Below are 13,592 nucleotides of genomic sequence, written 5' to 3' on the forward strand. Positions count from 1 at the left end.
GAGCATGCATTTTTTTGTAGTGTGCGCCTAGGCGCGCCAGACGCAACCTGTTGCATTTTTGGGTCCGTCCAACGGCGTTAAAAAAACGCATGTGCACGCTTGCGCACGGAATGTGCCAAAATAAAACATTACAATCTATGGGAACGCAGGCGTGCGCATGGACTTGCGCACGCCTACGTTTGAAATCGTATGTGTTTTAAGAGTTAGCATGGCTAGAAACTGGTTAAAACGCAGGCGCCTAAAAAACGCAAGCGCATGATGTGTTTTTTGCATGCGTTTTTATTGCGCACGAAGCGCAGCGCTAAAAAACGTTAATGTGAAAGTAGCGTTAGACCTACAAAAATATAAAAAGGTAATTTTTTTTTCTTTTTAAGGTACAATCACCACACCCAAAAGGTCTAATAAAAAGCTATAAAAAAAATGATGCCACTGAGAAACTACAGCTTAGCATGCAAAAAAACAAGCCCTCATAACTCCTTTGACGGAAAAACTAAAACATTATGGGTCCTGGAAAATGTTAACACAAACCTTTTTTTTTTCTTTAAAAAAATCCTCCAGAGATCCAAGATGGCCACCGACATGATTAGACACACAGAGGAGATCCAAGACTGGGCTTATCAATCCACTCCATCCAGCTCAATCAGGACCCCTACAAACAACAACTGGAACACAACTAAACTCAGGATTCCTGAAAGCCCATTATATTGGGATCTGGACTGTAAATTGTTGCCCAGGAGAGTCAAAGGCACCATAGCAAATGTGAGGCCTGCGCATGCGGCCTACACCGACAGATGAGAGCCTGACCAAAAGTGATTGCTGACCCACAGCAGAATCCCTGCAGCCACCTCAGAAGCCGGACAGTAGAAAGGAGCCCCCGAGGTGGGCTCACACAGACCCACCACTGGGTGCACAAAGCCTGGACAATGATCCCACCAGATGACCCCCACAGCAGATGGGACTAGAAACATTCTTCTCTCCACCTTTTCTGAGGGAATCTGACTCACCCAGCCCGGCGGTGGATCCACAGCAGCACTTGACTGGTAGGTGCAGGCACTGTGGAGAGAGAGAGTAGAGCAGAGCCAGTGAGGCCATACATGCCGAGGTGCGAGAGGCAGGAGGCCAGTGAGTGCTGGCAGACACACGGCCTGGAAACTCCCCAGCACAAGCTGGAACTTTGACGACATCTTGTGGCCAAGAGAGGAAAACACACTATAAATTTATATTTGGTGTTTGTACATTACATATCCTCTTGATCATAACACCGAGGGATGAAAACTGAAAATTTGCCTACAACTACATAGACAGTTATCGAGATAAACTTCCGGAGGTCAGCGCTGAGCAACTACTGCTTCTTTTATAACGGTGCCTGCTTACTTTACACTTACACATGTTTGGATAAATAACGGATAAAGCCCCCTTCCATCAGGGCTCGCCTTCCGTATTGCGGTTGACCCTGGCCCAATTTGGGATATACCTTCGATCTAACCCTAACAAGACTGTAAGCTTCGTTAGCCAAATCTTGGCTGTGGTATCCCCCCCCCCCTTCTCTCTCTGTGTATACCTCGTGGCTGCATATTCTGCTCCACCATCCATGGATACATTCGTGAATCAGGGTAGCTCCAAATCGGTCAAGACCGGAACTCAGGTTGTCAGATCTCCTCCTAAAACATCTAACACCACCATGTCTGAGGAATCCCTCAAAGCAATTGCTGCTTCTATTACAATGAAGCTCATGTCGGTGATTGACGCCAGACTTCAATCATCACTGAATCAAGCACATCACAGATAACTGAACACACCAATAAAATTTCAGTGGCAGAACAGCGGATTTCTGACTTGGAGGACACAGTACAATCCTTTGTTATTCAGATAAAGGACAGAGGCCACGAGATAGAGCAGCCTCGGGAAAAATTTGATGACCTGGAAAACCGGACTCGTAACAATCTACGGATCATCGGCGTTCCTGAAACTGTAAAAGACCTACACCACCTTACTTCCTCATGGCTCCCACGAGCACTCAATTTGCCTGACATGCCTGGCTCTATGGTTGTGGAGCGAGCACACAGGATTGGACCTGAACGCTCTGATCCGAAAGCTCATCCAAGCCCAGTAATTTTCAAGTTGCTCAATTACCAGGACAAACTTCAGTTGCTCCGGGTGTACCGAGCCGCCTCCTCATTGAAATATGAGGGCCATTTCCCTCCTTATGTTTCAAGATTTCTCCTTCTTGGTGGTGACCAAGCGCCGTGCTTTTTCTTCAGTATGTAAACTATTACATGACAAAGGCAATCGTTTTGCTCTTCTCTACCCTGCACAACTTCGGGTGGTGCTTCAAGGAAAACAGGTATTTTTTGATGACTCAGATAAAGCATTAGAGGAAGTTGAGCGCTTTTCCCAGGCTTCCTCTCCGATCACTTGACTCTGATTTGTAGCCATGTATTATTTTGCCTTTAAGATTTGATTTTGAGCTTATGGCTTGATCTATATTGAACTTTTGTTCTTTTCTCATGTTTTTCCTTCTAGGGGATACCATTAGTTAAGGTAACTTAACCCGATGTTTAACTTTTTGGTTTATATGTGGTTTCTCAGTTCAGTTGGAGGTGGGCTTCCTCTCCTTGGGCACGCTTTATGTCCGGTCTTTTTGGCTAACTTGGGTTGGTAGGTTTGCTCGCTGGAACAGACCTTTGCCCAACTCTTTTTTTTTTCCTATTTCTAAGTTCTGGCCCCAATGTGGGATAGGTTAACATGGCCGCCCATAATAACATAGCTTCTCACATTAATTTACGCTCCATCGAACTTCTATCATGGAATGTGGTTAGCCTCAATTCACCAGTCAAGCGCAGAAAAGTACTAGATCACATTACTCGTCTACGCCCCCATATTGTCTTTTAACAAGAAACCCATTGGCTATGCAGGGGTCACCCAGCGCTCCATAATAGACATTATGCGGAGTGCTTGGAGGCTTCCTTTACACAGAAAAAACATGGTGTGGCCATTTTGTTTCATAAGGATGTCGATTATTCTATACAGGATGTGGTGAGGGACCAGGCAGGGCGATATATTTTAGTCAAAGCTATTATTGAACAGCGGGAATATTGCCTTATAAATGTTTATGCACCCAATACTACTAGCCCCTCCTTCTTTGCTAAACTTGAAGAGATGGTTCACGGCTGGAATCCTACCAATATATCATTGGGTGGAGAGTGGAGATTTAAACGCCCTTCATGATGCTTTTTTAGACAGATCTACCCCCCTGCCAGCATCTCACCCTCCATCCAGAGCGATTTCTACCTTGTTAAACAAGCTTGACTTGGTTGATGCCTGGAGGTGCTGCCACCCTACAGAAAGAGAATATACCTTCTATTCTAGGGTACATGATGTTCACACTCGAATTGATTTTTGGCAAACTTCTGCCTCTCTTCTTTCCCTTCTAAAAACAGTTGACATTCTCCCTTCAATTATCTCAGACCACTCCCCGGGTCTTTCTTACTCTGGAACTCCCCACTAATAGATCTGTGTCTTTGCGCTAGCGTTTCCCCTCTTATCTCTATACTTCAGATGATTTCAAGCGCTATATGACGGGCTGGTGGGAGACTTTCATGGAGGACAACTTGGAACACTTGGAAGATATCAATCTATTTTGGGCCACTGCTAAAAAAAGTACTTGGGGGACATGTTATCTCTTATGTGTCCCAGAAAAAAAGGAAGTTGTTGTCCTCCTTGCGGCCTCACCTAGACCAGCTCATAGAGACTTTAAATTACATAATACTCCCTCCTCCAGAGAGGCTTACCTGACAGCACAATAACACCACTAAAAAGCTCCGGCAAGTGTCCAGGACTGCAGAGCGGCGCTGGAAGAAAACAAATTCGCAAGATGACTTCACCACATTCAAACAGGCAACATTCGACTTCAAATCTGCCCTCACCTCTGCTAAACAAGCCTACTTCACAACCCTCGTATCTTCCCTATCTTACAACCCAAAACAGTTATTCAAAACTTTCAACTCTCTCTTCCGCCCACCACTGCCTCCTCCAACCTCCCTTATCTCTGCCGAGGACTTTGCCACACACTTAAAAAACAAGATTGACTAAACAAGGCAAGTCTTCATCACTCAACCACCACAACCCCTTTGAATACCAGACCAATGCCCAAACCCCATAACCTCACTCTCCAACATCACTGAAGGGGAGCTTAATCGCCTCTTTTCCAAATCGCACCTCACAACCTGTGCACTTGACCCCATCCCACCTCCTCCCCAACCTCACCACCACACTTATCCCATCCCTAACCCACCTCTTCAACCTATCACTAATGCCCGGTCCCTTCCCTTCTGCTTTCAAGCATGCCACAATCACGCCTATCCTTAAAAAGCCAACCCTCGACCCAACCGCTATGTCCAGCTATTGCCCAATATCATTGCTTCCATTCACTTCCAAACTCCTGGAACAGCATGTCCACGCTGAACTTTCCTCCCACCTATCATCTAACTTGCTCTTTGACAATCTACAATCTGGTTTCCGCCCCCATCACTCCACTGAGACAGCCCTGACCAAAATTACTAATGACCTACTTACAGCCAAATCAAATGGACAATACTCTATACTCTTGCTTCTAGACCTGTCCTCTGCATTTGACACAGTTGACCACTGCCTCCTACTACAGATCCTCTCCTCCTTCAGCATCAAAGGCCTTGCCCTATCCTGGATCTCCTCATACCTTTCCAACTGCACATTCAGCATCTCCCACTCCCACACCACCTCCTCATCCCACCCTCTCTGTGTTGGAGTCCCCCAAGGCTCTGTTTTAGGACCCCTACTCTTCTCAATCTATACACTTGGTCTGGGGCAACTCATAAAGTCCCACGGATTCCACTACCACCTTTATGCTGATGTCACTCAGATCTACCTCTCTGGCCCAGACGTCACCTCTCTGCTGTCCAGAATCCCAGAGTGTCTATCAGCAATATCCTCCTTCTCTCGCTTCCTCAAACTCAATGTAGACAAATCTGAACTCATCATCTTTCCTCCATCTCACAGATCTTCTTTACCCGACCTAGCTATAACAATTAATGACATCACACTTTCCCCAGTACCAGAAGTCCGCTGCCTTGGAGTAACCTTTGACTCTGCCCTGTCCTTCAAACCGCACATCCAAGCTCTTTCTACCTCCTGACGCCTCCAGCTCAAAAATACTTCCAGAATCCATCCTTTCCTCAACCCTCAATCTACTAAAATGCTTGTGCATGCCCTCATCATCTCCCGCCTCGACTACTGCAACATCCTTTTCTGTGGTCTCCCTGCTAACACCCTCGCACCTCTCCAGTCCATCCTTAACTCTGCCGCCCGACTAATTAATCTCTCTCCTCGCTACTCCTCCGCTTCTCCCCTCTGCAAATCTCTTCACTGGCTCCCATTCCCTCAGCGTATCCAGTTCAAATTACTAATAGTGACCTACATGGCCATCTATAACCTGTCTCCCTCATATGTCTCTGAACTAATCTCCCGATACCTTCCCTCACGTAATCTCTTGTCCTCACAAGACCTCCTCTCCTCCACTCTTATTCGCTCCTCACCCAACCGCCTCCAAGACTTCTCCCGAATAGCCCCTATTCTCTGGAATTCTTTGCCCCAACAAGTCCGACTATCAACCACATTTGGATCCTTCAGACGGAACCTGAAAACCCACCTCTTCAAGAACGCCTACAGCCTGCAATGACCCCGCTACCTCCTTCTCTCTCACCACTACCGGTGATATCACCTCAACCAACACCGGAACTGCTGCAACCTACTGTCTCCTTCCCCACCATCCTGTAGCATGTAAGCCCGAAAGGGCAGGGTCCTCTCTCCACTCTGTATCAGTCTGTCATTGTTAGTTTGATTACTGTAAGTGATATCTGTAATTTGTATGTAACCCCTTCTCATGTACAGCACCATGGAATCAATGGCGCTATATAAATAAAATAATAATAATTTAAATACCCTATTAAATGAGCAGGCACACAACCAATTACATCATCAACGTAACCGTTATTTTCTTTGGGGTAACAAACCAGGCCGTCTCCTGGCGTCTAACAAAGCCATTCATAGATTCATAGAATCGTAGAGTTGGAAGGAACCTCCTGGGCCATCTGGTCCAACCCCCTGCTCAAAGCAGGATTCGCTAAATCATCCCAGTCAGATGTCTGTCCAGCCTCTGTTTGAAGACTTCCATTGAAGGAGAACTCACCACTTCTTGTGGCAGCCTGTTCCACTCATTGATCACTCTAACTGTCAAAAAGTTTTTTCTAATATCTAATCTGTGTCTCCTCCCATTCAGTTTCATCCCATTGCTTCTAGTCTTTCCTTGTGCAAATGAGAATAAAGTTGATCCTTCTACAATGTGACAGCCCTTTAGATATTTGTAGACAGCTATTAAAGCTGATCAAAGCGGCTACTAGGGTTCCCAATATTGCCTTACCCGATGGCTCTATCACTCTTGACCCAACCCAAAATTGGGCGGTTTTTAGAGACTTATGCAGATCTTTATGGCCCATCTCTGGACTCTCAGGAGGATGGATATGCATTCCTACACAAGGCTTGTCCACCAAGGCATTGTGACTCTCAGAGGAAGATCCTAAACCAACCAATTTCTTCTGAGTAGGTAAGATCAGTCATTAAATTTTCAAAACTGCATAAAGCCCCTGGCCCGGATGGGTTCTCCATAGAGTTTTATAAACTGTTACAACCCTTAATTACTCCACACCTCACTTCTCTTTTTAACCATATTTTGGACTCGGGTTCTCTGCCGCATAGATTTAATGAAGCTTGTCTGTCATTACTTCTAAAACCGGGCAAAGATCCGCTTCTCCCTACCTCGTACCGCCCGATTTCCCTTTTAAATGTTGATTTTAAATTGCTCACCAAAATCATGGCTAATAGATTACAGTCTATGCTTCCTGATATTCTTACCTCGTCTCAAACGGGCTTTGTCCATGGTCGGTCTATCACTTACAATATCAGGACGGAGTTAGCGGCCATCACACATAGTTACCAGGCTAGGGCCAAGCAGAATATAGTGGCCAGTCTTGACGCTGATAAGGCTTTCCACCGTGTGTCCTGGTCTCATCTTATCAGAACTCTGAAGTATAGACTGTTTGGCTTTACCTTTTTTTAATTTTATACGTACAATTTACACTAACTCCCAATCTTCGATTTGGCTTAATGGTATCCAGTCAACCCTTTTCCATCTTCAGGGGGATGAGGCAGGGCTGTCCTCTGTCACCTTTGTTGTTTAATATTGCCCTTGATCCCTTACTAAGATGTCTGGAAATGATCCCTTCCTTTGGAGGCATAGGGGTCGGTCACCATACACTTAAAACTTTGGCATTTGCTGACAATATCTTACTCATGATATCCAATCCTAAGGAATCCATTTCCTCTATCTCATGCTTTAGCTATTTTTAAAACTGCTCTGAAACGGTGGCCGTTCCCTTTTCCCTTTCAGTGGAGGAGAAATTCTTTACGTTATCTTGGCGTGGACCTACCATCAAATCCTCATGATATCTATAAATTAAATGTTCAGCCTCTTATTTCTGTAGTTATACAAGAAATTCAATCCTGGAAATCCCTTAAATTATCCTTTGCAGGTAAAGCCCATCTAATTAAAATACTCTTTCCTTTACAGTCGCTCCTGGTTCTACTTTCTAAAGCTGATGATAGGCTACTGACACGACCCTTCTGCCAATTTATTTGGGGCTCAGAAGGGGCTCTAGAATTAGTATTTTTAAGCTACAACAAACCAAATCATTGGGTGGACTTCATCTCCCAAATTTACGCCTCTACAGTATAGCGGCTGCTCTTCGCCATTCCCTTGATTGGATATACGCATTTAATCGCTTCACTAACACCCCAATAGATGAGGCCATGTGTAGACCCCTTCAGCCTCCCAGCATTGCTTCACCTACGAAATGCTGAAATTCCAGTGGAGGTTAGAGATAATCCTCTATTATGGTCGGTAATCTTAGGATGGCGTCAAGCTAGACGAGTTAGCGGTCTTGACCCCCACATCTCGATGTTTCTTCCCTTTCAAGGTAACCCCTCCTTTCTACAAGGCAAGCCACCTCCCATTTACAAGGTGCTTGGAAACAATGGGTGTAGACTGGTCTGAGATACGTTAAATAATCAATGCCTTCTTACCTTAGAGGACATGGTTTTCAAATACCCAATCCTTACAGAAGACAATTTTACTCTATCTCTCAAATTAGACATTACGTAAGCTCAATATCGCAAGACATACCGGATGATGCTAGAACACACCCTCTAAATTTATTATCCATTAAAGCCCAAATGGGAACTTATTCTATGAGTCTTATATATAAATCATTAAAGCCTTCTATACATTGGTCAGACTCTACACCAGGCTCAGAAAAATGGGTTGCTCAATTAACGAACTGTCGGGTAAATGACCTTTTGAAAGCCACTCTGCGTATTAGCTCTATATTACCATATGACAGTTACATAAATATGTCTCTTATGATATTTCATAAAGCATACATATCCCCGGAGGTCAAGTCTAAAATGTCCCCCTCGGGGGACTATCCCTGCCCTATATGCTTACCAGGGCCGGACTGGGCCTAAAATTCAGCCCTGGCATTTGAAGTTACACAGGGCCACTAGTCACATGGTGACTATATAATATCTTTGTACACTTGTAGGTTACAAGAAGTGAGAGGAGATTAACACGACTATATAACATGTAGTCACAGCTGTGCCCAGTATTTCAGCTCAGTCCTATTTATTGCTTTTAGGTACAGTACTCCTCCCAAAGCTCTGCCCCCTTTTGTACGCATGGTGACAGAATTCCTGGCAGAACTGCTCTCTATTGGGCAACCAGACCCCCTGGTCATAGCCACCCCTATCATACCTCCCAACTTTTGAAGAAGGGAAAGATGGACAAAGACTGCGGCGCGCGCAGCGCGCCGCTGCAAATTTTGGCCACGTCCAGCCACACCCATTTCACAACTAGTCACACCCATGTCCACACCTAATCGCACCCATTTAGCACTGCTGATCACACTGACTGGTACTGAGGGCACAGTGGCTGGTACTAAGGAAGAGAGAAAACAGAGAGAGAGAGAAAAAAGAAAACAGAGAGAGCGAGAAAGAAAGGGGAAAGAAAGAAAGAACAGTGAGAGACAAAGAAAGAACAGTGAGAGACAGAGAAAGAACAGAGAGAGAAAGAAAGAGGGGAAAGAAAGAACAGAGAGAGACAGAGAAAGAACAGAGAGAAAGAAAGAACAGAGAGAAAGAGAGGAAAGAAAAAGAAAGAAAGAGGGGAAGAAAGAACAGAGAAAAAAGAAAGATTAGAGAGAGAAAGAAAGAAAGAACAGAGAGAAAGAAAGAACAGAAAGAGAAAGAAAATGAGGGAAAGACAGAACAGAGAATGAAAGAACAGAGAAAGAAAGAAAAAGAGAGAAATAAATAAAGAAAGATTCTACAAAGATACTATAGCAGCCCGGCTCCCATTGTAATGCCCACCTGAGCCTCCCGGTGCAGGACATATCATGATCCGCTCACATGGCCGGCATCCCCGATTCCAAGGCGATCCTGCTGTCTGCGCTGTCGGAGGAGGACACGGTGATGGATCTGAAGCATTCCTGGTTCCGTCACAATCTCCTCAAGAAATTATCTCATTTCCGGTCAGCTTCCAGCACATCACTTCAGGTGGAACGTCATGTGTGTGTTTTAAGATGCTCCTCGGGGCTCCGCCGTGTACTCCTGTGTCCGTGGGAAAAGCCCGCTTTGTACACGTATGGCTCCACTCCATACACGCGCGGCTCCGCTCCGTACACACATCTCGTACGCGCGGCTCCGCTCCGTACACACATCTCGTACACGTGCGGCTCCTCTCCGTACACCTCGTACACGTGCGGCTCCGCTCCGTACACCTCGTACACGCGCGGCTCCGCTCCGTACACCTCGTACACGCGCGGCTCCGCTCCGTACACCTCGTACACGCGCGGCTCCGCTCCGTACACCTCGTACACGCGCGGCTCCGCTCCGTACACCTCGTACACGCGCGGCTCCGCTCCGTACACCTCGTACACGCGCGGCTCCGCTCCGTACACCTCGTACACGCGCGGCTCCGCTCCGTACACCTCGTACACGCGCGGCTCCGCTCCGTACACCTCGTACACGCGCGGCTCTGCTACATCCACACTGTAAATCCTAACCCCACATACTTACCTCAACCAGCACCATGACAACAGCAAAGCAGAGTCTTGCAGACGGTAGAGGCAAGGCTGAGCGCACAGGACCTGTGATGAGGTCACAGGAGGGGCGGAGTCAGGGGGTGACGTCGGGGGTCTGGACAAAGGCTCCTGATCATGTGATTCCCTGATTCCTCCCCTCCTGTGACCTCATCACAGGTCCTGCGAACAGAGCGAGCAGGCAAGCGAGTGCGACGCTCTGAGTGGCTGCGGGGGGGGGGAGGAGGTCTCATGCTACGGCGAGGATGGGGTGTGGGGGGGGCGTGGTGGCTTATCTCCCTGCAGTGCGGGAGGAACTTGAAACTATCACCGCTGTGCCCGCAGAGGGCCGGCGGCAGAAGCAACAGTGGCCGCAGCCGCTGGCAAGCGGCCAGATGATCGGGCGCTGCCGCCCGCGGCCCACGTGACAGCGGCCCAGCGGGAAAATGCCCGGTTGGTTATATTGCCAATCCGGGCCTGATGCTTACACTCCCCAGCTGATATTTTCCATTGCCTTTGGGACTGCCCAAAAATAAGGGAGGTGTGGGATACACTTCTGCAACATTTCATCAACACTCCTGGCATATTTATCTCTCTCTCCCCTGAGTGGGCCATATTTAATATTCTCGCACAGGACCAGTTGGTGAGGCTTTCTGTCCAGCAGCACCGCATCTTGTTCAAATGGGCGTCAGCCACACGTAAAAGCATTCTCCATTTGTGGGCACAGGATGTAACACCTTCTTTAAGCCTAATTACTACAAAAGTAACATATCTCTTCACAATGGATTGGATAGAGGCCTTACTTAATAAAGAAAAAGACACTGAACGCTTTTTTTCACATGGTCCTCTATTATCAATACTCAGGCATCTTCCACACGCCAGGCGATACATAGTTGTTTCCAGCTCACCAACTGGTATATGAGAGAGCAGCTTGCCGGTAATATTCCTGTTAGACTGGATTGAAATTGTGTTACGAAGTTATGGAGTCTGCCTGGTGGAGTGGGGGGGGAGGGTTATAGTTGAAAAATGCAGACTAATGTTAATAATATTGCATAAATGTTCTTCTGTTATGTTATTGGACATTATATGAATACTTTGTATTACACTCAATAAAGACGGTTTAAAAAAAAAAAAATAAATCCTTCAGACTATCATAGGAAAAAAAAAGAAAAATGTACAGGTTTGGTATCACTGTAATCATAATGACCTGCAGAACGATGCCGCTGAGTAATTTTTCCCGCAAAAAGAACACCATAAAACTGAAAACCAAAAAACAATGTTGGAACTGTGAGGGTTCTTTCACCATTTCACCTCATTTGAAATTATTGTTTTTACCATTTTTTCACTTCATCATATGATAAAGGTCTAACCCTAATGGTGTCATTCACTACAACTTGTCCCACAAAAACAAGTATGTTGATGGAAAAATAAAAAAAAGTTACGGCTCTTGGAACAAGAGACAAGGAAAACACAAGAACGTTGTCAATAGCAAGGCAAGCACAAAGAAATATATATCTATAACTTTATAGAAATTAAAGCCTGATTTACAGTAAACAGTATTATTGTTACCTCCTTGGTGTTCTCCAGTGTGGTATAGCAATATAATTCATTCTCTAGGGACCTCACAGTGGAAAGATATAGCTGTTTAGCCATGTCTACAAATGACCGTGTGAGGAATAGCTGTTGCTTTAGCATGTCATTCAGCGCCAGGGCCATTGGATTGTATGAGGTCAAAGCTGGTGGATTGCAGAAAAAGGAGAAAAAGAATTAACATTGAGCACAAGAATCTCATTAACTGAAAACTTTTAACAATGATTATACAATGAACCACAAGGCATGTTTTCAGCCCAGTTATTTTAATCAGTATAACAGAGCCAACCTGAGATTGTTTGTAGTTTACTTAGCAAAATCATGATGACAGGTTCACTTTAGGTGAAATGTAGACAGGATAAAAAAAAAAAAAGGTGTAGGGAGAGACAAAGAATGGTACAGAACAGAAAAGGGAGACAGCCAAATTGGAGTTCATTTTCCAATGTGTCTCTGATAAATGAGAATTTACATTTGATGACAGCTACTTTATCAAAGATAAGTTCCCACTACCTTCTGCTTTACTGAGAAATTGTAAATGTGGTGTTGGAGAGAGAAAAAAAATGAAATGAAGTGGTTGACAAGGGTTTCATATAAGGAACAAAAAAAAAAAAGAAGAAGAGGCAGGGGTGTAACAATCGCGGTTGTACCGTCTGTATCAGGCCCGTGCGGGAGGAGGACCCACTGGCACCAGCAGCTGCTATTTCAGCTGGATGTGCGCCCGAGATACGCACATTCAGCTGTAATGTATTGTGGTGCAGAGAGCTGTAAGGTCCCTGCACTGCAATACTCACCGCCGGCCAATAGGAGGCAACTGATGTCAGCAGTTGGTACATGGTTGTGACATCATACGTTCTGCCATCTACAGACGAGGAGGCAGCACGAACAGGGGTAACGAAAAGTACCAAACTTACAAATATACACACAAACAAAAGAGGTATGCACTGGGAAGTGGAGGATGGGGTTAAACCAAAAGTAGGAGAAGAAAGGGAATTATCACACACTCAAAACCTAGCAACAGTCACAGATATACCCACCAAACACCTTCTATTAATTTAATCAAAAACATCCAGCCGTGCAGTATAAGATATCTCTGACAAGGAGTGCTAGCCAGGCCCTAGTGTAAATAGGAGATGGGAGTGGCTAACAGTGCACAGCTGAGAGCCTAAACACTCCAGAAGCTCTCAACAGAGTGGATTAACCCCTGCACTGCCAAAAAAATTTTACACCGTATAATAAGAAGGTGAAATGCTTTGAATCAGTGGAGGAGTAGGAGTATATACAGTACAGACCAAAAGTTTGGACACACCTTCTCATTCAAAGCGTTTTCTTTATTTTCATGACTATGAAAATTGTAGATTCACTCTGAAGGCATCAAAACTATGAATTAACACATGTAGAATTATATAATTAACAAAAAAGTGTGAAACAACTGAAAATATGTCTTATATTCTAGGTTCTTCAAAGTAGCCACCTTTTGCTTTGATTACTGCTTTGCACACTCTTGGCATTCTCTTGATGAGCTTCAAGAGGTAGTCACCGGAAATGATCTTCCAACAGTCTTGAAGGAGTTCCCAGAGATGCTTAGCATGAGGGCCCTGCTCGCAAGCTTACAATCTATGAGGAAAAAAGGGAGACACGAAAGGTGGGTGGTAACTGTTGTTTTCATTATTCAGACCAGCCATAGTGTTGAGTATGTAACAGTACGGACACAGAGGTAATAGATGCATAAAGCATGTGGGAACATGATGCGGGGAACCTGGTTATGGTAAAACTTTT

The 13,592-nt window shown here is 45.3% G+C and overlaps 1 protein-coding gene across 1 annotated transcript in view; it reads right to left on the minus strand.

Annotated features, from left to right (window-relative positions):
* The window catches only part of CUNH19orf44 (chromosome unknown C19orf44 homolog), an 86,971-nt gene that overhangs the window by 15,663 nt on the left and 57,716 nt on the right, over positions 1–13,592 (minus strand). Inside the window, 1 exon segment of the mRNA XM_073559864.1 lies at positions 11,796–11,962. Within this exon segment, the coding sequence (XP_073415965.1) occupies positions 11,796–11,962 (167 nt within the window).

This window comes from Dendrobates tinctorius, unplaced genomic scaffold, assembly GCF_039654945.1.
Source record: "Dendrobates tinctorius isolate UK_male_01 unplaced genomic scaffold, ASM3965494v1 ptg000276l, whole genome shotgun sequence".
Taxonomy (NCBI): domain Eukaryota; kingdom Metazoa; phylum Chordata; class Amphibia; order Anura; family Dendrobatidae; genus Dendrobates; species Dendrobates tinctorius.